The 27,434-nt window shown below is 31.7% G+C and overlaps 1 protein-coding gene across 11 annotated transcripts in view; it reads right to left on the bottom strand.

Annotated features, from left to right (window-relative positions):
* LOC122519503 overlaps positions 1 to 27,434 on the bottom strand; it is a 149,553-nt gene that overhangs the window by 68,153 nt on the left and 53,966 nt on the right. For all 11 annotated transcript variants that reach the window (XM_043638984.1, XM_043638985.1, XM_043638983.1 and 8 more), the window contains 2 exons: positions 16,406 to 16,486; positions 14,660 to 14,882 (listed from right to left, as the gene is read on the bottom strand). In XM_043638984.1, the coding sequence (XP_043494919.1) occupies positions 14,660 to 14,882; positions 16,406 to 16,486 (304 nt within the window). The remainder of the gene's footprint in view (positions 1 to 14,659; positions 14,883 to 16,405; positions 16,487 to 27,434) is intronic.

Here is a 27,434-nt window from a genome sequence, read left to right as displayed (position 1 = left end):
CCTCAGCAACGATTGGCAGCAATGATCGACTCGGTGCACGCTGCTATATGCATGAAATTGAACGAGACCAAATGAAAATGCGACTTGACTTCAGACGCGTAAAATTGCATTTAAAGTTAGATCTTTGCATTCTTTTTTCAAGTTCTCTCTATCTTTCTCTTTCTTTCTGTCCTTCTCTTCCTCTCTCTCTCTCTTTCTCTTATCTTATATTTCTTTCTTTCTCTTTTAAACTCTCTCTCACTTTCATATTCTTCTATTTTTCTCTCTCTCTATCACGCACGCGCACGCGCGCATACGCACGCACACACACACACATATTTTCTATTTTTACTTTTCACTATCTCTTTCATATTTTGTTTTTTCCTGTCTCTCTCTCTCTTTCTCTATCTCTCTTCATTTTCAGAAAGAGATCATTTTTTTTCTCTACGTCACACTATGTACGTAAACAAGGACTAAATATCTTATAAACATCAATACTTGCGAAAGTCACGAAACTAGAAGCGTTTTCTTTTTCTTCTCCCTCTTTTAGTCTCTTCCGTTTGCCATCGACAAAAACATATTTATTTTGTCCCTCCTACTTAACGAAAAGCGACGACTGACAAATTACAAGACGAGCTCGATAGCTGGGTTTACGATATTTCGAAGAAAAGCTTAATACCATCCATTATTATCGGTGGGCGTTATATTGTAGATATGTATATCGATTTCGTAGAAAAAAAGAAAAAAGAAAAAAATTCCCAGAATACTTTCCAAAGGGTTGCCAAAATGTGATTTTTCGTTCATTTTACTTTAACTTTCATTTTTTTTCCTCAGAAGTAGAAAGTATTTGGAATTTATTCCAACGAACATCTGTAATGGGAATATTTGATTTGCATTGTAAACATCAAAATCATGAAAGAGAAGAAATGAAACAAATGTTATTCTACGTACTCGTTAGAAAACTTTTATGTACGATAAAGGATATCATTATGAATACTAACTTTCATCGTCCGGAAACATTTAAATGTGCTTTGTCAGAATGCTTTCTCTAACCACAATTTGCAATCTAATTTAAAGTGGTCATGGTTAATCATTGTTTTGTCTTTAATATAGACCTTCATGAAATAATGAACGTTTTCGTTTATTATTCTGAAATGTTATTTAGACCGGTTAGCACATGTATCACGTTCTGTAATTACTGAAACGAAACGTTTGCGGACACGGGTCTCGTCCCTACGTGAATTTGGTTCGTAATGATCTTCTCTATCATCCCTTAAATTTAATAATAAACTCGTACATTCATTTTCCATATATTTAGAAATTAATTATTAATAATAGGTATGTTAATTGGAATAATATAATTAAGTAATTAATAACAATAATGAAATAATCTAAAAAAAAAATAAACCCAAAATTACCTGTCGTTATTATAACCCCCCCCCCCACACACACACACTAAATAATAAAATATTTAAATAGAATATTATAAATTTAATTATATAACATTAAATAATATATTATTATAATGCAGAAAAGACAAATAATAAACTATAACTACTACTACTACTACTACTATCATAATAATAATAATAATAATAATAATAATAATAATAATAATAATAATAATAATAATAATAATAATAATCAAAATAATTATTTATTTATTATTATATATATAAATAAATATTATTATATTATATATACGTATAAATTATATTGGTATATTATATTAACATACCAAAATACAATATACATATATATAAATATAGAATATATGAATTATTTCGCATAGATATAATAGATGTTCGTTAAAAAAAAGGCACGTAATAAGAAAAAAAGAAAAGGAAAAAAGTAATCATAAATCGTAAAAGATCTGGTGTAAAGTATTGCGGTAGCTGGCATTGTTCAAGGTTGTCAACGAGCCACCGAGTCTTATCTTTTGGAGGACGCGCGTGACTGCTCGCGCGGAGGGTGCTGGCGCGTCTCAAAGTCTGAAATTGAGAGAAACGAGGAACGCCGAGAAATGGGATGGAATGGGAAAGAGGGGTTGGAAAGAGGGAGGAGAAACGGGAAGGATGGTTTAGGGTAGACGTAACCCAGACACGCTGTCCGACCGATAACGTTATTCTCCTAGATGAGGAGGACCGGTCGCCGTCGCCGTCGCCGACGCCGGTGGTTTCCCCCCTTTTCTTATTGTTAGACAGAGAACGATATATAGAAGGGGGAAGGGAAGAGAAAGGGAAGGGAGGAATCAGAGGAGTGCAACGCAACACCGATTCAAGAGAATCCTTCCGATCGTATCTCTCGTGCTAGCGTGCAGAAAACATTGTCCTATAGAATTTATCACGTGTAAGATTTATTTATATGAAAGATGATTTTTGCTTTTTTTTTTGTTTATTTTTTTAATCATGTAACAATAATAATATATTGAATAAAAGTAAGTATGGAATGGTATATATAAAGAGGGAATTTATATTCGTAGAAATTTTTATTTATGTTTCTTTTGCGTATCTTTATTTTTTGAAACCAAGTATGAGCGGATCTTTGACGTAAGATTTATAGGATATTTGAATATACGTGGATGTAATGTTCAACAAGGATGGAATACAAATTTATTGTATATGGATTTGTTAGATATTTTTAAAATGTAAACGTATTTTTTTTTACCTACAAGCATTGGTCAATTCGTGAAAAATTGTTAAACAAAGTAAATGAAATATATTCCAACGTTATTTCCTTATCATCGATGCTAATTTTCTCTTTTTATTATAATATTACACGATAAGTTTTCTATTATACGAGTAAGTTAAACGATTTCGATATCTTTTAGAGTCTCATAATTTGTGATAGAAGAAGAAAAAATAAAAATTTGACGAAGGTAATAATACTTTTCTTTTTTTTTTGAAGATAGATCGGATTAATTTTTGAACTTATGGATTAGAGAAATGAGAGAAGAGAAAGGAATGCTAAGAAAAAAGAAGAGGAAGAAGAAAAAGAAGAAGAGAAGAAAAAAAAATAGTTTGATATTCTCTTTATCGAGAAAAAGAAGAAGGTCGAAGGAAAAAGGGAAAAAGGTTTGCGCACTCGTCGCGACGCTTCTCCTACGGTCTGGCTACTGGCGACGGACGTCGAAGTAGCCAATTAAAATCTCTTTGGAGTCTTTTTTAGTAAAGCCTCCGACAGAAATCGAGGTGGGACGGGCTAATGAATTCTGGTAGAGGGTGTCGGGACGTAAAGCCGGTTCGTAACGCGAACACGGCGGAGCCGGTGCTAGAGCCGATGCCAGACTGGCTGGAAGAGAGAGAGAGAGAGAGAGAGAGAGAGACTGAGAGAGTGTGTGAAAGTGTGAGAGAAAGAGAGAGAGAGACAGAAACTGAGAGATACCAGGATTCCTGGTGTACGATGCACCCAGCAGGCAGACAGGATCGATGCTTCCTGTCGCGGCTCCGGAGCCCTTTAAGCGAACGTACGTCGTTCGTCTCGACCTACAGATAAATATCTCTATCATTCATTATAATAATAATAATAATAATAATAATAATTATTATTATTATTATTATTATGTAACACCTTTGAAACTGATAACGTACTCTCTCTACGAATCATCTTTACTAATCTTTATCTTAACGATTGCAACGTAATTTTATATCGTTTCTCTTACATTAAATCTTATTAATTGAACGTCTCGTTGAACGTTCGGTCAATTTTCTTCTTTTTTTGTTCAATTAATATTCGCAATAATTAATTGATTTTTCGAATATTTTATCATATTTATACGGGTTCGTCAAGTATGAATATTATAGTTGCAAGTTAGTTAGTTTCTTATTGGGTAGTTATATTGACGTCTTACAAGGTTTATTGGTTTGGGAAGTAGACTATATCTTTCAAAGGGTGAAATCCAGACGACTTTTCAATCCACAAATTTTAATAATAATATCAAAAATAATTATTAAATAATGACAAATTATAAATTCTCGGTTTGTCGTTAACTTTATTCATTGACCAACACAAAATAAGTCCTTACGTTAAGTTTTGTCATAGATAAAATAAAATCACGTGAACGTATTGTAGTCAATCTAATATTTATTGACGATAAAACAAAAAAAAGAAAGATGTATATTAATAAAATCAGAATCAAGTGTACTTTGTTAAAAAGTGTTCGATGATCTTGACACGAGCACGGATTGGGATCGAGATTGGGATCGGGATCGGGATCGGGATCGGGATCGGAATCGGGATTGGATAGGTATAGCAAAGTAGGGATAGAAATGGCTGCTGCTGCTGCTTGCTGCTCTAAAGCCGAGGGTAGATTTATGGAGATTCGTTGGCTGCGGCTAAAAGGGCGGTACGAGAGTTTGGTTTGGAGGGAAAAAAAAAGAAAAGGGAAAAAAGAAGGGAGAAAAAAAAGTGTAGCTTCGAGCTGGAGCCCAGCGTGGCACAACACAACCGCTTGGAACGGCACGCTTCGATCTTTGATCTCTGCTTTCGAAGGGCAGAAACGCGTGAACGGCTGAGCATTGTTCTATCCTACAAAGTATACCTACATCTCGATTCGGGATTATCTGCATTTTAAATAACCCTCTGCCCCTACCCCTCCCCCACCCCCTCCCTCCTCCCCAACCGTTCTAGAAGAGATCAAAGGAATCGTGTTATTTTCGGTATCCTTTTAACACAAAATAGGTTCGATACCTTCGTTTACATGAAACAGGTTAAAGGATACATCTTGTTAGCGTTTAAACGAAGATATTAGCTTTGGTAACGTCTATCGAACGTGAAAGGGAAGCTCGATCGCGTCCCTCGGTTGGTGTTCTCGACGTGGGCTAACTCACTATCAAATGAATTATCGTCTCCTGAAATATTAGAATTTTAATTCGCCGAGATAAGTTTTAACGCTTGTCAACGTGCCATCGGTGTTTTGTTTGTTTTCTTTCTTTCTTTTCTCGCTTCATCTGACGACGATAAAAAATCATCTGCTACGTTTCTTTATCACCGTATACAAAAATTTAGTTAACCTTTAACAAATTGATCAACATTATTTTAATAATTAACATATTCGCGTCAGATTACTTGTATACGAGTAACTCGTATTTTCTATTAGGAACCGAATAACGCGACAAATATGTAATTGAAATTTTCATATATAATAACATAAAAATAAGTAATTACAAAATTCATTTACAAGACTATCCATTGCGAATCACCGATTATAGATGCCGCTTGATGATAAGTTCACGTATGAGTCACCGGTGGTGGTACATGGTCAACGTCAACGTGTTAAATGTTAATCTTTTCATCGTAATAAATCGATTATCGTATTTATTTTATTTATCGATCAGATTGCATCAATATATTGCTGATCTTCTTATTCTTCTTTATTTTTCTTCATTTCTCTCTTTCTTTCTTTCTATCTCTCTTTCTTTCTATCTCTGTGTGTGTTCACAGCTTCAATTAGAGAGTAATGGACGCAAGGGAGTGGAAAGACGATAGCATAGAAGATGGTACTAACATTCACTTTGATATAGTAGGTATTTTGCGCCTCTCCAACGGCTTATGTCACTTATGACGTTAAATCCTATAGCACAGTCTGGTTAGGAAACGCATCGCAGGAGAGAGGAACGAAAGTCTCTGTGTACGTGTCTCCATAAATGTTAATTAACAATGATTAGGATGCGTCCCTCTTCCTGCTTAATGTCCAGCACCAGCACCAGCATCAGCATCAGCATCAGCACCAACACCAACACCAGTACCAGTACCAGCACCAGCACCAGTACCAGCATCAGCACCAGCATCAGCACCAGCACTAACATCAGCAAGACACGAGCATATGTGAACGTTTCTATAGAAGAGATAAAGAGAGAAAGTAAAAGAAAGATAGAACTAATTCTTGTATCGTACTCAAGGTTCAAAGGTCCTATTAGAAAAATGAAATAATACCAAAAATTATATTAACGCGAACGTTGATGAAATTGCGTTGATTGAAATTGATTACCATCAAAATTGTTCCGTTTTGTACAATTTTGGAAATAAGTATTTATAATTATGAATATTGGGACAATATTTTTAATACCAATATCATCGAAAATAAATTATTTTCAGTATTTTTTTCGAAACTATTATTAATTGAATCAATATTTATAATCCTAATAGAAATCTATTCCGTATTCTAAATACTGACCAGAATCTTTCTATAGATAAATTATTTATCATGCTCAATAAAATTTGATAAAACGACAAAAAATAAGGAAAAAGTGTATTAAAGAAATACACACGCCTAAAACGAATAAAAACATAAAGAATACAAATTAGATACAACCGAGAAAAAGAAGTTTTAAATAAATATGCGAACAAAAAAATAAAAAAGTTCCTCACGATACGAACACAAATATTCACTTATTTTACCATTCGTATAATCAAAAAATAAAAAAAAATAGGTCACAAATGTTCGAAAATATCATAGTTGGAAAATAAATAAAGAAAATAATTTACCGTGTATTTCTTTGAACTAAAAATAAAAAAAAAGGAAAGAAAAATGATTCAGTTTGAATATTTTATTGATAATATTCTAAATAAAGCATTTCGAAAATGCTTAACACTTGTATATACATATACATTTATATGTATATATATACATAACATACATATGTATGGCATATCAAGTAGCTGTTAGTCTGTGCTGCTGCTAACAACGACTACTGATAGATCTGCCACGGCTAGATCCTACTCGCGTGCGAGAGCTCAAGCACGCGTTACTCGTGCCAACGTAAAAGAGCTATTATTAGCCGACCACCTGTACGACCCGAGGCAACCTCTTTCTCTACATCTACCTCTACCTCTACCTCTGCCTCTACCTCCCTCTCTACCAGTCACAATCGCATTTGGTATATGCGCTATCGACTCAGTTATTCAACGTAAAATCGATCACTTTTTAATATTTTCCTTTTAAGCAATTAACATTGAACGTTGTATTGTGCCTACATTTTGTTAGTGCAAAATGACACTTTTTTATTTTATTTTTTTGTTTAATTCTTCTATCGAATTTTATATTCTATCGCAAAAGAATCAAAAATAATTGAATTGATTTGATGAGTAATAATATATTCGTAATATATATCAAATGGTTTTTTTTTATTTTGCATTATTTTTTGTCTTTTTATATTTGTACCTTCGAATTTTTATTCGATCGTAATAGGATCAAATTGTCGCAATAATTCTTTATAGTTTTATCATTTGATTTTATTATATCTTATAAGCAATAATAAACTCTTTTATATATATATATTTTTGCTTACCTGTTCAATAAAAAAAATAAATTATTTTGTTTACATCGTTTTGGAGGGACCAAATTTTACGGAAAAAAACGAGATAAATAATAGCCTTTTTGTGTTTTTTTTTTTAAATTTATTCGACCAAAGGTAATACACGTGTAATTGTCAATACTATTGAAGAATAACAATACGCATTGTAACATCCAATTTTGCTTGAAGAGAAAAAATAAAAAAAGAGGTAATCATTTTGTTGATTTTTTTTCTTTCTACTTTCTGTTTGTTTATTTGGAATCAACCAATCGTGAAAACGAACGAAATGGTTGAAAACACGAGGAGAAACAGGATATAGAAACCGCAGGTAGATATTTGCCAATTTTTAATAGCAACGATTAATCGCTGCAGGCCAGGAGTTTCGTTAGAAATTACGATTTTTATTCAGGATGATACTATACACCTGCAAGTTCTTCGATAAATAAATTTCAATGCATATATATATATATATATATATCCTTTGTAAAGTAACTGCATATAGATGCAAATGAGAATTATTCGCATCGTCGTTCGTCACATATTATATTAGCGAGACGATGTAACCATTATTAATCATACTTAAGAAGACAACCGGTAACACCAGTTTAATCATAATTTATCGAATCGAAAGGATAAAAATAAAATCATTGTAATATTCTAGTATGTAACCATTCCATCGCTTTCCAACGTTAATAAATAATACTTTTTTCCATTTTTCATTTTTTTTTTGTTTTTGTTATTTTTAAAGATAAACTACAAAGTTAATAATTGTTTTTCATTTATTTGCAAATGATATTTTATATGCTAAAAATTGTTACTTCTTTATTGTATAAAAAGAAAAAAAAATATTACGAGTTATCAAATACAAACGAAATCCGTTTTTAATGACAAAACGATGAGTTTTACACATTTTATTTTAATTATATTAATTCGATCGTTGCGTATCTTTCGTAAATTTTTCCACGACAGGAATATCATTCATTTTGATTTGTATTAAATAAATGGAATCAGAAAATTTCGATAATTCGATTGGAAATTAATTTGTACAGAACGTGCCGTGATTTTCTGCGATCCTATGCAAATTGTACAGAAAATTACGATTGAGAGAAAGAGAGAGATAGAGAGAGAGTGTCGAAAGGGTAAAAGGAGAAAGGGGACGAGATCAAGGGGATTACTGACGTTAATAGCGACAGGAATGGCGATAGAACGACGAATAATTAGGCTAATCAATCCAATCGTGAATTCCCTATGCACGTGTCACTCACTGATACATTTATATATGACACCGATAAACGTATTGATTTCCCTGAAACGATTAATTTCTAAATCTGGATCGATCATTAGTCAAATTTATTTACTTCGAATAAACCAAGTGTTACGAATAACTAACAAATAAAATCAATTTAGAAATTCTAATATTTCTTTAAATAATAATTTAAAATAAAAAATAAAAATAATACATAAATTCAAATTAATAATCAATAACTGTAATAATTTTGATGAAAACAATAATTTACAGTACTTAGTCATTTTCTTTCTGTTTGTATAATAATTGGTTGAAAAGTTTTAAGACTACATCAAAAAATAAAAGTGAAAAATTTCGTTTTTATTTTATCTTATGCTCGAAAACTTTTTAATCAATTCAAGTATATTAAGTATAGTATATAGTAAAATAATATTAGATTGATGAGTATTTATTACTCAAAACGCAAAACGAATATTTCGTATTGATATCATTGGTATTCGATATATCATTATCTATTTCTATTATACATAATATAATATTATACAGTATTAATATCATACGTGATTATAATTTGATGCTCGATACTGTCTCGATCATATTCAAATTTATTAGAATATATTATTATGATAATATAATGATTTTAAAATATCATTATTATATTATCATAACATTAATACATTATAATATTATTCAAATTGAAATTTTCGTTTAGATAATTATTCATAGAGTCAAATTAAATGGTAATAGAAATATGCTTACCGGTTGTCTTATTAGTTATTTGACTATTTAACGTTTTCAAATATACAATAATTTTCATAGTTTATTAAAAAAAAAAAAAAAGGAAAAACACACACACAAATATGAAAAAAAATTTAGAATTTGCTCGAATATCGATCACGTATCTACCTTCTCTTTGTTTATTCCTACTTTCGAACTTCGATCGATACTGTCGAAAGAGAAAGGGAGGAAGGGAAAGAGAGAGAGGGAGAGGGAGAGAGAGAGAGAGAGAAAGAGAGAGAGAGAGAGAGAGAGAGAGATGAAAAGAGACCGCGGGAACTTCAAAGGGCTACCCTTTTCGTATAGCCGAATTGTACATATTTGTCGATGTCGGTTGCAGTTTGGCGTGCAAATTGCCAAATCGCTGTTGCTAAATCTTCCGAGGAAACTTGTACCTACGTTTGCAGAAAAAATAAAAAATAAAAATTAAATGTTTTATAAAAATTATTTATTAATGATAAAACAAATATAAATGTCATTTTACCTGTCCTTGCATATTATTGCATAAGACACACGCATCTCATTATTATTATTATTTAAGCCAACACTTTTATTATGTCGTATAAATACTTTTTAAACTATAATATTAAATACTTATATATATACAAATAATATTAAATACTTTTATATATTAAATAATAATATTAAATACTTTATATATATTAATTTACGGAAAAGTTTTGATGTAGTATTATAATAAATAAAAACAAAAACAAACAAATTCAAACCTTGTAACTGTACTATAACTTTAAACGAGATAAAAGAGACAGTGTAATTCTATTACGATTTCGAATCTGTCGCACAGCATGAGTCATATTTATAGTTAAAAAGTATCCCCAGCCGACTTATACTTACTTACTTAGAGACAAGATTTTTCTCTAATAACGAAGGTCGACCGGTCGTCGATTTGCAACAACAACAACGAACAACCCGTTAAATGTTTCGTCGTCGACGACGACGAACGATTATCCTCTTATTCCTTTTTGCTTGTCTTGAGAGAGAGAGATTTTTATTTATTTTTTTTTTATTATTTTTATATTTTTTACTTCAAACCTTTAGGCTTGCAGAAATGCAAGGAGTTTCTCTCTCTTTCTCTCTCTCTCTTATACACTCGCAATTTCCGGCTTTACAAACGACAGATCCAGCAGGTGGTTAAGGGATTATAAACGTAGACGTAACTATGTGTTACCCAGTGTGAACGCGAGTCACCAAGCCAGTTTTGCATGCCTGCCGGCTAACAACGACCAACTGGACTAAACGTAAACGTCAAACATAAAGCCAATATTTCAACGCGTTCTTCAAAATCACCCAGTGATTAGTTAGCTACTTTGTGATTTCCTCATCTTAAGTTCGTTCATTGTACACTATACGAGTTAAATTCCATCAGCGAATAAATACAATTTCAACATTTTCATATATATATATATATATATATATATTACGAAAACAAAAAAAATGTGTTAACGTACTAAACGTGTAAAGATATTTTACAATATTTTATTGAATCTTAGATTTTATAATATACGATGACTTTTACGATGGTACGTATGTTCCTTATTCAAACGTATAATATACTGAGTGTCTAGTAATATAACTTTGAAATAAGATCGAATAAGACACATATTTAGATTATATTTTTGTTTATCCTTTTTTAATTCTCATTCTGAAATAGGTTCCATATACAATATTACGAGACACCTTGTATATTATTAAAACCTTATCCAAAATTTATTATTGCGTATTAATGAGATCTATATTTTTCGTAAATTTCAAAATTCTATTAAAAATGTATAATACTTAATTGATATTCAATTTAATGTTAATTAGATTATATATATATATATATATATATATATATATTTGTATTTAATTTAACGATTAATTCATTGTGTGTGTGTGTGTGTCAGACAATTTCTAAATGTGAATTACTTTTGTTCTGTAAATCTTTTCAATCGGAAAAATAAAAACAAATATCCTAAATTTATTCGAGCGTATTTTTCTCGATTAACTTTCACGACGAAAAGTTCCCCTTGTCTATCGACTGATTTTTTACAATGGTACACTCTCTCTCTCCTCTCTCTCTCTCACACCCTTCTGTCTGAAATGTATCGAAAGTAGCTAACGTTTCAAGAGAATATTTTTTATCGGCGAACGAACACGAACGAACAAACAAAACTATGGCGCGTAAAACAATCGGGGGGCGGGAGGGAGGAGGGGGTACTACTTTTTTTTTACGAACGTACATTGACGCGACGCTTTTCCTTCATTCGGCAAGTTACTCTCTCTTTTCACGCGATAAAAATACAATGGAAAAGCGAGTTGAATGAACAAGAATAAAAAGAAAAAAAGAAAAAAAAATTAAAATACAAAGAAATTTCTACGCTGGATATACTCACGAGTGTTAAAACAATAAAAAGAGAGGAGGGGAAAGGGGGAAAGCAGAAAAAAATCTACGAACCCCATCATTTTCACGAATAAAAACGAATTCCACGATGTTTCTTTCTGTTTCTTTAAATTTCTACGATGTCAATGACAAACTTTATATTTTAATAAAGCCATGGGGGGTCGCAAATATTGTCAAACAGAATTTCATAAAATACGATTAATAAATTTCCAAAATTTTTGATTTATTTTTAAATGCGAGAAAATGTAATTCTATTAAAATCATATGGGAAAATTAAGCCGCCGCATTAATTTAAATTGAAATTTAACCCATACATTTGAAGATACTATTAGAAATATCGAAATGTTTTATTTAATTACGAAAACAAATGATATTTCAATTGTTCCAATATTTAGATGAAAAAAATTGTATATAAAAAATAATCATAAATCGAATTCCACAGATTCCTATCAGCTGTAATATATTACATATAATACATTAATACATAGTTACCATAGACCTAAAGTATTGAAAAGTGAAAACTTTCGAAAAGGTTAGATGATAGAGAGAGAGAGAGAGAGAGAGAGAGAGAGAGAGAGAGAGAGAGAGAGAGAGAGAGAGAGAGAGTATTGACTTCGCTTATTGCTTCTGTCAATCAAAACAGTCGTGTTTAGTGTCGAATGAGAGAAAAGCAACAGGGAAGGGTTGCTTGCCCTTTCCTGTTCTTTTCAAATAGCTGTACCACCTGCCAGTTGAGTATTCGTTCAACTAGCGCAACAGAGAGGGAAAGAGAGAGAAACTTGTATGACTGTATTTCACGTAAAAAGCAAGTTGTAATTTGGTGCGAACGTGAAACGATACGCGTTATTTTACGAAGGGATAGGGAATAAGGGGGGAGGGTGGGTTTCAAAATATCAGCAGAGCCGATCGATTCTATCCCGACGGAATTTCGATTTCATTACTTCGATTTATCGATTAACCCGTGCACGCTTTTTCGATATCTCTCATTCTCTCCAATTTTATTTTGTCTACCTTTCCTTGTGTTTTTTTATTTGATTTTATTTATCGATATACGCGTAAAAAGTTCCATTCGACGTTTCAGTTGATACGAAGTAAAATTTGTTGTCACCACTTATCCCCCCTTATCCCTCTTCCCTCCTATCTCTCCTGACACTTTCAATTACCAATTATAGTTTTACTACTTCGATACAATTTCAAAGAAAAATTATTATCGTTTTAGCAACAATCGTGGAAGTATATATTATCGTTACTTTGAATAATTGTAAATATTTTATAAATATCTGCAATCAATGTTAATTTATTATCGTTTTGAACAAAGTAATACAATATAATACAATTGTTTTTTTTTGTTTCATTATGAATAAAAGAATGAAGATGAATCCATAATTTTATTGTTATTTTATCAAATTTAGCGGCATCTTGAAAAAAATTTTGCCGGCTTTTTTTTCTCGAATTTGCGAGGTTCAAAACCGCGTGCCAAGGGAAACATACTTGAGTATAATACATACATAAATAAATAAGTAAAATAAAAGAAGAGAAAAAAGTAAGTAGTCTTGATTTAAAAAGAACGTCCCTCCAATTAGTGGCTTATCAAAAAAAAATTTGTACGAGTCGCAAAGGCAGCAGCTCTTGTTTGTCCCTTCTATTCCTGTTTTATACGACTTACGTTTTCCTAAAGTAGTTCTTCTTATACTAGGTACTACTACCGGTTGAGGAAGGTAATGAAGGGATTCATATAATCACAAGAGCTAGGTACCTTATCAAGAACCGACATTATTTGACTCTCTATGGTATGAGCTTCATTAATTAAAAAGCAAAAAAAGAAAGGAAAAAAAAAAGAACGTTAAGGAGGTAGAAAAGTCTCTTGCACGATAAAAACAACTCGTTTTCGTCTAAAACCCCTTCGCATTTAAACGAAAAAAAAAAAACGTTATTTATCATTATGCTATTAATTATGCGTATACGCTGCTAAAAGTCGTCCTGTGATTTAATTATTATTTATATTTAAATATCTTATAAAAAATAAAAATCAATAAAAAAAGAGATGGATACAAAAATAATTGAGATAAAAGTTACTTGTGCTTCTTTTTACTAATATATAGGTAACATAACTGCCGACTAATTTTCTTTATGATCCGAACAAATAAATCAAAAAAACTCAAAGTCTCAAAACTCAACCCAAAGTCTAATAAGAGAAAAGGATAACGAAGAAGAGAAAGAAAAAAAAATTAACCAAAAAATGAGAAGCACAAAACGAATGGTTCAATCAATTCAAAATGAATGATTTTAATCGAAGAATTAAAATTGCAAGTTAATTAATCGTCAACATAAATGTTATACGTTTGCGAAGGTCTCCCATAATATAGTGAAAAGATGTAGTAAAAAGATAAGGAAACAGAGGGTATAAATGCGACGCGTCAACTTTCTCGGAGATTTCATTAAGTCGTTAGATTAACGTTCTCTGTCTCTGTCTCTGTCCCTTTCCTTTTCTGTCTCTTTCTCTCTTTATTTCTTTTTCTTCCTTTCCCTCTTTCTTCTGCAAACGAATAGCTACAGCACACAAAATGTCGTTAATTTCGTAATAATCGACAAGTATCGGCACGTGCACGATTCCCTTCTCTGACTTTAAGAGGACAGGATCAGCAAAGAAAGAGAGAGAGAGAAAGAAATAAATAAAAAGAGAAAAAAAAAAGAAAGAGAGAATCCAATTTAGTATGGAAATCCTACTTCGCCCTATTGAGGAAATCAATTACCTCTAATGAATACAACATGAAGGGTGTAAAGGATTTAGCTATAAACTCGCATATAGAAATCAAATGAAAATCTAGCAACTTTAAATGAAAGAGAGAGTTTTTGTTCGAAATATTTGGGTGCTTATTAATATTGAATTATTAAATTCTAATACATTCGCAAGCTCAATGGATATATATATTTTTTTTATCTAAAAAAAAAACTTACCTTCGCAGGATCCGATTTTTCCGACTGATCGTTGAAAGTTTGTGACCCTCGGGACATTGTATTTCTTCGCGGTATCGTAGTGCCATCTTGCGAGGGGCGCACGAACTCTATTCTTCCACCCTCTACAACAATATTGGGGGCTGGTGGAAAGTTTTCTGTGTTACCGACAGTATCGCAGTAGCCTAAAAGCCCTGCCTTTTCTCCGTACAGAGGGTGGATTTGTCTGCAACAGTCGGTAATAAACATATTTAAGGGTTGAACGTGTATCCTAAATTATATAAGATCTAACAAATTAAACTGATTATTTATTTTCATCAAGTTCTTAGTTTTTAAAAATTTATAACTTGTTTTGAATGCACCATATTATCGATCAATTTCAAAATTATATTTCCAATGATTAGAGTAAAATAAGAAAAAAAATTACTTAATTCGATAATCAAGTTATAAAGAAGCAATTAAAATATGTAATAGTTTATATAATTTACAAATCATTCAAAAACTAATCATAAGTTGAAATTCGAAACTAGTTACTTTGTAGGTTTATAAATTATCGAAAAAAACTACAAAAATTAAACAGTTGCCTTACGTTAACCATATATATACATTACTATCATTTTCAACGAAAAAAAACGCTTTTCGAAGAAATAGAAAAATAGCCATCTGTGACAAGTTGATACAAAGTTATTAAAAATGCAAAAAATGTGGGTTGCCTTCTTTTTATCTCTTCTTTGTAGCCTCGTGTGCTTGCTCTTTTTCTTATTATTAGATAACTATTGTTCCATCAGATCCAATAGGTTTCGTCGTCGAGAAAACTGAACCATAAGACTCAATCAGTAGGGCTTGATATTGTTATTTGGTTTAAATTCCCTGCCCTAGACCTAGATGAACATCCCACCTATTCGGCGAACTTAGGTACTAATCAGGTATCGAAGACGAGGAAGTACAAAAATTGGAACGCCAAGGTGAGCGTTCAATATATATAGTTCGTTAGGAATTAGGTGTGCGCAACCAAAGCCGATGTTTACAAGTCTGGCTAGTTGCAAAATTGCCCAACTGGGCCATGTATAAGGGTTTCGTCTTCTTTTGGATCGACCGCTAACGACTCATCGGTAGGGCTAAACAGTCGGTCGGTCCTACCTCCCTAGACCCAAACACACGTATTCTCCTCTTGACGTTAATTGGTATTGAACACAGCTTAAATGCGATGAAATAATGTACTTCCCTTTCTTGAATTTTCTTCCTTAGGAGAGATTTGATCTCGGTTTGTTGTAGAGAATTCCAATCAGAAGTCGAGCATCTTGCGCACTTGGCTACAAGGCAACCCGACAAACTTCTAATTCTTACTGGTATATATACGGTAACTTAATATACTCTCTTAACATATTTACTTGTTTGTAGTAATTCTTTCTCTTTTAACGACATAACGCCGTTTATTAAAAAAATATATATATTATACTTATTTAAATAAAATCAAGGCAATATATATATATATATGTGTAGGTATAACTTTATTATTATGAAAAAATCAAATTAAAAGTATTTTATTATTTTTTTTTTCTTCTAGCAAATACGGGTATATGAAAAAATTATATATTTAACTTATATTTTATTTTCTTTCAAGTAGAAAGAAATCAAAGAGATAGTTTTCCCTTAATGTAAAAAAGGAAAAACTTTTTGTTTAAATGAAGGTGGAGAAAAGTATTATAAGATGAAAAAAAAAAAGGAATAACAATGGTATAGTCTTACCTGGGAGACGGTATCGGTCGAGGTTTGTCTAGTGCTAAGTCCGAGTTTAAGGGCGAATCAGTTCCGCGGCCACTGGAAGCCCTACGAAAAGGCAATTAAGTATCGTTAGTACAATCACGGAAGTAACTTCGATAGTAACGATTCGTCTAGCTAAGTCCATGTCACATAGGTTCAACGTCCTTTTTACGCTCGAGTTAAAACCTCTCAATTTCGCTAATATCATTATATATACATATATATGTATAGTATAATATGAGAATGAAATAATGTTATGAACAAATAGGAATATTTAACAATGTTAGATTCTTATAATGTGTTAGTAAATCGAGTAAGTAAATGGATACTCAAATTTCTAAATATCGTCTATGTTCAGCTAAAAATCACTAATTAACATTATTGCTAATTTGAGTTATTGCTCGTCAGACAAATTTTTGAAAAATTCATGTTTCGGAAAAGTATGCTGTTTCTTTATACTTTTACATATAATTGTTGAAACTTTTTATGAAGTAATAACTAAGAGTAATGAAATGTTAAGCAACATAAGCTATATAAATTACTTTGAATTAAAATCGTAGTTAGTTAACTTTTTGCTGAACATAGACGATATGATAGTTTCATATTATTAAACGAAAAATAAAGAAATATGATGCGTGAGTGTGTGTAAAATAATGTCTTTGCTCATAATAAAAATAATTTTAATTGAAAAATCTGTTTAAAATCTTACGTTCAAATAAATAGCATTGAATAAAATAACAAATTTACGTCTAATTGTAATACATCGTGATTTTATTATTAAAAAAAAGAAAAATTGTCAAGCAGTGTTAATAAACTGCTGGAAAAAGAATAAAGGTGTAATTGTTTCATAATTAAATTAAGCCTTTAACAAGTAATAATAAAAAGTTAGAGGGTGGTGAGGGGAGGGGATTAAAAAGAAATGTTCGCTCTTGGTATGATGCTGCTCCTTTTTAAGTAAGGAAAAGAGTACTCGAAATAAGAGCTAGGTAAGAAAAGTTTAAATTTGTAAATCCTTCGTCGAAAGAAGAAGATAGATGGAAGAAGAATAAGAGTCTCTTGAACTTTTTATTCGCGGATGGAAAAATGCATGTATACGCACGTACGCACGTACGAGGCTTCTTTCACATCACGCGACTACTCTCTTTTACCCTTTATACCTAGAATGGAAGCCTGACGGCGTTTTAAAACGTCACGGTGTCTCTACTCGCCGTTTAGAAAAGCATTTGCCTTCTATTTCAACGATACATATATACAGGGTGAGCCATTTCAATTGGAACATCTAAATATATCTGTTATTTATGGTCTTATGATCAAAAAACATTTTTACGACTAATTTATGAATTGCACTAATAAAAATGTACCTGGATTGGTAATAGTGTTTTTTTTTTTTTTTTTAGAGATTTCGAGCTAATTACTATCTTTTTTTAACCATAGATAATAGAGACACAAAAAAAGAGAAAGAAGGCTTGCATTAGCACAAAGAATCTTTTTATTTTTCATATTTCTTTTCCTTTTTTACGTGAAATGACAAAAATGTTAATATAACGTGCTGCCTTTTAACAAGAAATAATGGATTTTTGTTGTTGTTAATTAATCATAATGTTGAAAAATGTGCAAAAATTATGAGAAATGGATGATTACCCAACGAAGATAAATAAAATACAATAAAATTATATAATAGTAACTAACCGAAAAGAAAAATTGTGTAACATTGAAACGAAAGGGGATACACTTTTCGAGTAGTGCGTTAAACTTATCGATCGGTCAGTCTTACGAAGTTACTGGAAAGAGAAAAGATTTCAAGGATCGGTGCACCTGTAGAGAACAAGGATGCTCGCATCACGCTTGCACATCCGTTCGTACGCGCCAACCGGAACGCACCATTACGTAATATCTTCTTTACTACGTAAAAAGAAAAAGTTTTCTTAGATAGGGAAAGTCGAGTTGTTTATAAATTTGGGATCAGAATAAAATACAAGAATTATATCTTTTTAACAAAAAAAGAAAAAATAAAAAAAGAAAAAAAAAATTCATTTTTCATTCTCTTTCTCTTGTTCAATATTATTCAAACAATTTTTTCATTATTCTCTATGAAATACCTACAAATCAAGTAGCAATGTTTTTGTTTTCTATCGTTGTTGTTATTATTATTAAAAAAAAGAAAAAAACTTGTCGGTAACCCTAATAGAACGGAGATCGGAGGATACGGGCGGAAAATAGCAGGGCGTATGACGCCAAGTGCTTCGTAATAGACTTTCGGGAAATCGGCGCTTTTAGAATTTCAACGAGGGTGACTCACCCCTAGCTGCACGTGAGAATGTACAAGAGAAAGAGAGAGAGAGAGAGAGAAAAAAAGAGGGTCAGTGAGATCTCTCTAAGACGATTCCCTTATGGACGCAGCTGTCGTTCCGCGTGTGCATTTACACGCGTCTTCCGATCAAGAGGAGGAAGTGTTAGAAACGATCCAAGGTGTCATTTTCTAGATAGTGTCATTTTATTAGATATTTAAATTAGACGAGCGTTCTTATTAAGAAATCGTTACGATAAATCAATTATCGTTTCTTAAATCTCTGAATATGAAAATGCAGTAAGTATATAATTCGATAATCGAGATAAATGAAAAGTTTATTTATAGACCACCCCTGTAGATCTGTAAACGTTGACGAGTCTATAAATTGACTCCCAGTTACCTAATGTGTTAAGTTGTCTATTATTTTTCTATCGGAGAAATTCTTCTCAAATGCTTTTTCATTTCTTTTTCTTTTTTTTTGTTTCTTTCCTATATTTATTTATTTATAATAATTTTGTATTATTACGTTATACATTTAAACATAGTCGAGATACGAGATAGAATCGTATTTAATTTGCTACAAAATAAAAAAACAAAAAAAATACTATAATAATAATAGTAATAACAATAATAAACGACAAATCGGAGATGATCCTTTCCTCCAACACCCACGACGAGAAACACACAGAGCGAATTGCTTCGCAAAACTTCCTGCTTCTCAAGATCGTATTAAGAGAAAGAGAGAGAAAGCATTATGTGGCCACACCGCACGAGTCTTCTTCCCTCAGTCTCCTCCTCCTCCTCCTCTATCACCACCTCCTACTCCTCCTTCTGCATCAAGACTGCAACCTCCGCGACGCAATGCTCCTCCGTCGGAAGATCAAAGTCACCAGTACTAGATATTTCATCGTGGACGTCTGAGCTGGTGCCAACGGTGCCAAATGCGTCCGCCTGAGAGGATTTGCGAGCGGAAGCGAGACAGAAAGAGAAAAAGCAAAAAAAAAGGTGGAGTGAGAGAGAGAAAGAGGACAACTGATACATCGTCGTCACCTTGCGGAAACATGAATGCTTCTATTCAAAATTTTTGTCGAGTTAATTTGACGTAATTATTGATACCTGTAATATCGTGCCGACAACTTACAGGGCGACCCAAACAAATGGACTATTAAATGATATAAATTAATTTTGTTAACATCATTTTTATTGTATTTGAAAGAATTTAATGTGTGTCAATTTTTTGGGATTTACGTTTAATCTCATTTTAATTATCGACAGTTAAAAAAGAAAAGAAAAGGTTCAGGATAAATATCGAGTAAATAATAAAATATATTGTGTTAGTTTCTACAATTAAAACGAAAGCAATAACAAAAAGTTTTGTCAAGTGTCACACGTTCGATAGAAATATTTGTATATTTAGAGTCGTTCTAAACTAACACTCATAGTCTCAACGCGAGGATCTAAGATTTCTTGATGAACACGTTTTCGTCGTTGTTTGTTCGAGAAAAGAAGAAGCGTGAATTTCGAAAAAAAAAAAAAATAAACAGAAGAAAAAGAAAAGAAGAATAATTTTATACGAAATCGAAATCTGACTTGCATTAGATTTTGTTTCGCGTTTATTGTATTGCGAATAAAGATTTGATTTTGTCGTTAATAATTCGCAATAATTCGAATTACAATATCCATGCATCAGAATGCAAGAAAAATGTTAATGTAGTATCCGCAAGTATGTATTTCTACTATTTTTGCTCGCGATACGTATCTCGAGAGTCGCAGAAACAGCGTTATATTTACCGCTTCTTCTTCCTCGTGCTCGAGACGTTCCTCGATTTCGCCTCATTCTAGGTCAAAAGTCTGCGAGTATTCTGAGATCGTCGAAAGAGAGAGAGAAAGAGAAAAAGAAAGATGTTTTCCTAACGAAACTCTCTCCTATCTTTATCTCTTTTTCTTTGTCATGTTGTTTTTTTATTATTATTTATTTTTTCTTAATTTTATTTGTTTCCCTTCCGACATATTATGACGATATGAATATGAAAAAATTTGCACTGATATGATGACGATACTTTCATTATTTTATCATACTTTGTGATTTTTAATCAACCCTTTTATAACACCAATCGGAAAATCAAGTTTGATGTAATTTAATAGGGTTCGAGAAAACAAGTATAAAAATAAATATAAAATAAATATAAAAATAAATATAACGATGATATTTATTAAATTAATAAAAGAACGTTTTACGAAATCAAAATGGGAAAATAAATATTAATGACAAATGTATTTTACGATTTTGTTAAAAATCGTAATAATAACTTTGTAAATCGTAATAATTATTTTAAAATCGTTAGGAAAATTAAACTCAATTGTCCGGTACTAATAGAGGTTAATAAAGAATGATATTAACATTGATATAATTGATATATTCCTTACCTTGTTTCTTTTTTTTTGTCTAATTATTTCTTTTAATTTACATACATTGTTTACGTATACTAATCTTAACAGTTCCATTTTTACTTCTCATAAATAATTTGTCAACTATTAAATAAATAGGCTTAACACGTATATAAACATTTACGCTGTTCGATTTATTTCATAAACCATTGCAATAATATATATAATATTAATAATAAAGAACATTTATTTCTAACGATTAAAGAGTTATATTTTAACAAATTGGTTCGAAGCTAGGCCATCAATCGAACGTTCACGATCAGCTTGTTTAGCCGGTACTCTTTAACGAAAGATCGTGAGATCTTTCCTAACGAGTCTCAAGCAGAAGAAAGAAAGAGAGAGAGAGAGAGAGAGAGAGAGAGAGAGAGAAAGAGAAAGAAAAGAGGAAAAGAGGGTTATAAGTATGGGACGGTTGGAAAAACATTTACCGATTCGAACGATAACTACTTCCGGCGGATATGCCAGTCAAGGATGGTCCTTCTTCTTCTTATCCACCCTCCTCAACTTCACAACTTTCCGTTTTTTTTTCTTCTTTTCATCTCTCGACTCTTCTTTTCTCATTTCTCATTCACTTTATAGCTCACTTTAATCGCGATTACTTAAGATTATTGCTTCGTCTTTCTACTCGATCGCATTCCAAGATCGTATCTCGCGACCCCATCTCTCTCTCTCTCTCTCTCTCTCTCTCTTTCTCTCTATCTCTCTCTTTTTCTCTCTCAGAAAATATTCCGGAAAATCTATTTCCAATGCCTAGAGTGGTGGCCGCTAGCGAAACGTAATTACCATCTGAATCATACCTATAGCGTTATAATTCGAGGGGTGTACGACTCGAGTCAACTCGACTACGTGAGTCATTGCACCGTTGACAGAGTTCTCCCCCTCTTTTCTCCTACCATATCTCTGGATATAAATTAGTCTTCTCTCGCAGAGATTTCTCAGACTAAACCGAAACTAACCGCTGCATAGAGAGAGAGAGAAAAAAAAAAAGAAAAAAAATAAATAAACGAATTCCAGCATACATGTCCCCCCAAATCTTTTAAATATCTTTCTCACCAATTATTAACTATTTCTTTTACTTTCCCCATCCACCGATGAATTTCTCATTCAAATTAAATGAAGTTTTTTTTGCAAATTTCAATGAAAAATCAACTCGAGAATTCATATCAAATGTTGAAATTATTTTACAGAAAAAAAAAAAGAAAAAAAAGAAACGAGAAAAAGAATTTCTTCGTATATTTTAACGTATTATTAGTATTTGAATACATTTAAATTTAATTTAAAATCATATTCATATATCGGCAAGAATTTTTTTTTTATTATACGCGATGTCTATAAACTTACTATCTTACCTTAGAAATCCTCTTCCCGTGAGCAGGTAAACAGATAAAAAGGGGGTTTGTATTCATAGGATGATCAGGGTTTGTGTTCGCCCTTCGTGCAATTCTCTTCTCTCTCTTTCTCTCTATTTCTCCAATCGGGGGTGGGGAGAGGGGAAGAAGGGTCGGTCATTACACGTCATTATAGAGTTACACGCTCGAGTGGTCGAACGTTACAAATTACAGAGAACCAAGGAGCAACCTGTTCTCTCCCCTTCCCTTTCAACTCCTCCTACCCCATTCCATCTCACCCCACCCCCATGCTTCTTTCTCTCTGTACTTTCTTGTGTTAACCGCACCCTTACCTCTGATATACGCATATACGTATTTCTTCCACTATACGGCACATTGTTATCGATATTACCCACATTTGCTTGGGTACGAAGGTAAGGTAAGAGGAGGGGTACCCTTCTATTACAGGCCACTTTGCTGACTTCTTCGTGGACGAGAGAACAAGATGGAATTTCCACGAGATACGCGTTCGAATTACTTTGGACCTCGAAAAGTCCCAAGAGGAGATGATTCCCTGCCACCACTCTAATGAGTAATTACAATTCATGAGCAGGCCTCCAGCTCCGTTAATCCCATTCCTTCTCTTCCATACTCTCTCTCTCTCTCTCTCTCTCTCTCTCTCTCTCTCTCTCATTCTTCATCCCACGAGAAGCAACTATCTCGCCAAAATCATGAAAGCAATCTTCTCGAGACTACTATGCGTATCTTGAAAGCCCGAAGTTTTCGAGGGATTAATACGACAAAGTTTAATTCGCAGCTTGATTCCTGGGAATGTGAAATACGTGTGATTCTTATCTATATATGTGTGTGTATTTCAAGTGATTCATTTTCATTTATTAATATTTGCAGTATGTGATAGCAAAAAAAAATAATAATAAAAGAATATTTCATATTTTAAAGAAATAAGTTTTAGAGCATTTTTATTGCAAATGTGTTTGATATTTTTGTTTTATTTGGTTTTTTTTATCCTTTTTACAGGTTCGAGAGTCAAGAAGTTTACGAATTTCTTATCACATTTTTATTCAATTCTATCAAAGAGGTCGCCGTTTTTTTTATCTCTCCAAAGTCAACGCAACCATACGGATTTTATTTTTTGTTTCTTTCGGACTTCATTTATGTTAGTTATACTAACCGTGCTCACGTTGCTTGACTTTAGGTGATCGGTTGGAAACTAATAATCTAACATCGCTGGACCGTTTATCTAGTATTTCATATTTAAATGAATATTATTAGACATTTTTTTGCCAATATAGATTGTAGTATTTTGTATCTAAATAAATAATCTATTTTTGTTTCCATTTTTACTGAAAATTTCTATCTCACTCAACAAATAAAATTCGAATGTTCGTAATTAAACAAACATTTTTTGTTTCCCGTGTAAAATAACGAAGTACCTATATTTAAGACTCCATGGATTAATTCATCAACTAATTTAGTATATAACATATTTCTTTTTTATTGAACATTCTTATAGCCCTTTCATTTCTCAAAATTATTGGCCGATCTGGTAAAATACAATGTTTGTCAATTAAATGAGGTTTAATTTCTTTTTTCCTTGCGGAATACAATGTATTATAATATAAACGTAAAGAGAGATATTTCTAGCAAGCACAGAGTATAAAGGAAGAAAATTTTCCTCTAAAGGAGCGTAGGTACAGGGTTACTTTGAAGCACGAACGGTTTCCTCCTTCGTTCCGATCAAAGACCTTTTTCTCTAGCTTGGCGTCCTCGACTCGATCGAGCGTTAAATCGAAGCCATACGTATGCATCGGATACTTGTGGACTATCTTTTAACGCGATTAACACTATCTTAACATCGTCTACGTTTTAATCTTCTTCTTTTATTTTAATGTATTTTATGTTAGCGTAGAAAAGAATATTTTCATATGAAATTAAAATAAAATAATAATTTGTCGTTTTATCATAAGACTTTATTCGAAAGAAAAAAAACATAAAATAAGATATTACAAAGTATAATTATTCGACAATAATATCTATAATAATTGAAAATAATTATTTGTTCAACAGAAATAAATTTTTTGAATAATATAATTCCAATTCGTAGACGATTTCATATTACTCGTAACATTTAGAAACAAAATCTAAATTATGGTATGAATTTATGAATATCAATATTTATTCAAATGAACAAAAATATTTTGTTCGATATAAATGAGATTAAAACTTACGAGAGATCGTTTTATTTCAACAGATCAAATGTTTTCATACCACCCACTATACCTTTGGAATAACGAATTATCAATTCACCGTGACAAAATAAACAACACGTGAATGGACAAAAAAAAAGATTAAAAATCGATTATAGTAAAGATTGAAAAATGATTATTGAATTACGGATATTACACGGAGTTAACAACTGGTTATTCGATAAATCATAGATATGAGGTAAATTTACAAAAAAAAATGATAAAGAGAGAGAGAGAGAGAGAGAATAGAAAGGAAGGTAAAGGATATATGTATTTACGTGGATGAAGAAGGCGAGTAACAACAGAATGGAAAAACTTCATGCGTGGGCCATGTAGCACATTTCTGGTTTATCGTCCTGCTATTCTACTACTCGGGATCACGATCGTCGTTCTTATTTTATTACAGTGTAACTTGCTGGTAAAGGCTTTCAAAAATATGGACTGCGATGTGGTACCATCGTAAAACAAAAAAAATAAATAAGAAAAATAAAAACAGAACGTTTCAATTTATTTTTATTACTCTTATAGAGATACGTCGAATTTTCGGGAGACCAATCAGAAATTTATATTTTCGATATCATCGAAAATATTATATTGTGGTATTAAATTCAATAATAAATAAATCATTGTTTTTTTATCCGAAGATGATCAAATTTTTGTTTTTTTTTTGTTTAAATAATTCTGTACTCTTATAAATATACATATATATTGAAATTAAAATATTTATAACTATATTTACTTGGATACAAAAAATTGACAATATTAATGCAATTAATATATCTATCTATATGCACATAAAATACTATCTTATAAAATTCATTTTCTTCTATAAAATATATTAAAATTAAAAAACAAAAATGAATAAATACATCTTTAACCTACATAAAACAAAATAACTATTCCAACAATTATACCTTTTTTATTTCAAATAATAATATAAAACTTATTATTATCGTTAATTAATAAAAAAAAAATATTGTCTTTTTAAGTAAGATTTGAAAAGCCACTTAAACTGTAACAGAGTAGACAGTGTAGATAGATCGTTGAGCGGGAAAGCGGAGGCAGCAATACGGATGGAGGCCAGTGAACGAGAATAGCCTATCGTTGCATTGCATTGATATTACGTTTGCATTGCTTGTTAGTAGTAGTATACATGTATATATCCGTCCTCCGGTAATTCATAAATTCAATATAACAGTTTTCAAAAGATGTCGTCACTAACTGTTTCCTATACCGTTTAAATTATTTTCATCAATGTTATACGATTCGTATAATATAATTTCTATCTAATCTATTCGTAAATCACACATACTAAAATCATCTACAGAAAAGACAATTCCTTATCTCATGGAGATTCCGTACTCGGAAATACGAGAGTTTAATTGTAATTACGTAAATCTCGTTCTCGTTACGTAAGACCAACTAAACGAGTCCAATTTTTACGAATGGACGAGACGTAATGGCCGCCACGATCGTTTTATTTTAAGAGCTCGAATCCGTTCTCGAGGACGCTCGTTTGGAATAATAAGTACTAATTTAGTAAGGATAATTACAAGGATTAAATTAATTAGATCTTATTCATTCTACGAGAATGATATACGCATTACGGGAGTTACTTCGTTTTCTATAAATATCTTATAAAAATAAATCTTAATTGAGAATAATTATATATATATATATACTTATATATATAATTATAATATATATAATATAATAAATATATATACTTATATGTATAAAATTAAGTTATTTTTAAATAAATCTATACTCATTTATACCATAATTATACGTTGCATTACGTTGCGACATTATTTTATTTATTTGTTTTTTTCATCCACAGGTTTAAAGTGAACATCACAGCTATCGTATATTATAGTGTAAAAATGATTTAAGAAAATAAAAATATATGTAATATTATTTAATCAAATGTTTAATAGCACTACGATTCCAAACTACTGAATATTATAAATAAAATAAAAAGAATAAATTACTTAATTTGTATTAAAAAAAAAATCATAATTAGAGAGAAAAGCTGAAGAAAAAAAAAGAAAAAAAAGCTTCGTAACACTTGCAAATTCCCACGCGACGACAAAGGACAAAGGAGTTTCTCGTTGGTATCGATAAGAAATCCAAAGAGGTGAGTTCGTACTCACGATCCGTCTACAAACGTAATTTCTCTTTGAACGCGATGGCGCTCGCGTCAAAGAGATGCACTTTACACGTTGCATCCACTTCGAGGAGTGAGGATCGTTAGCGTGGCTTACCAAAGCGCGTGTAGTCTCTTCGATGTAGAACGAATATTTTATGAGTGTAAAAGAAGAACCAGGGAACATTCATGTACATATATGTATACATACATGCATACATGCATACATGCATACATACATACATATATAAATGCATACATGTATATACAAATATGTACTTACAAACATTCGTGTACACACATACATGACAAATAAACATTTGTTTGGATGTATGCATGTATGTATGTACGTACATATGTATGTATGTGTGTATTGTATGAATGTATGTATTGTATATATGTATGTATGTATGTATGTACGTACGTACTTGGCTTCTCGTACTCGATCCAAGCTCGTCGAGTCCGGTTTGACACTGTTTCTCGTCGCTTCGAAAAGGTCACCGACGAATGCAAAGAAAACGAGAGACAGAGACAA

This window comes from Polistes fuscatus, unplaced genomic scaffold (assembly GCF_010416935.1).
Source record: "Polistes fuscatus isolate 324 unplaced genomic scaffold, CU_Pfus_HIC Scaffold3, whole genome shotgun sequence".
NCBI lineage: Eukaryota > Metazoa > Arthropoda > Insecta > Hymenoptera > Vespidae > Polistes > Polistes fuscatus.
The sequence above is the reverse complement of the archived record's forward strand: the minus strand, read 5'-3'. Positions and strand labels throughout refer to the sequence as shown.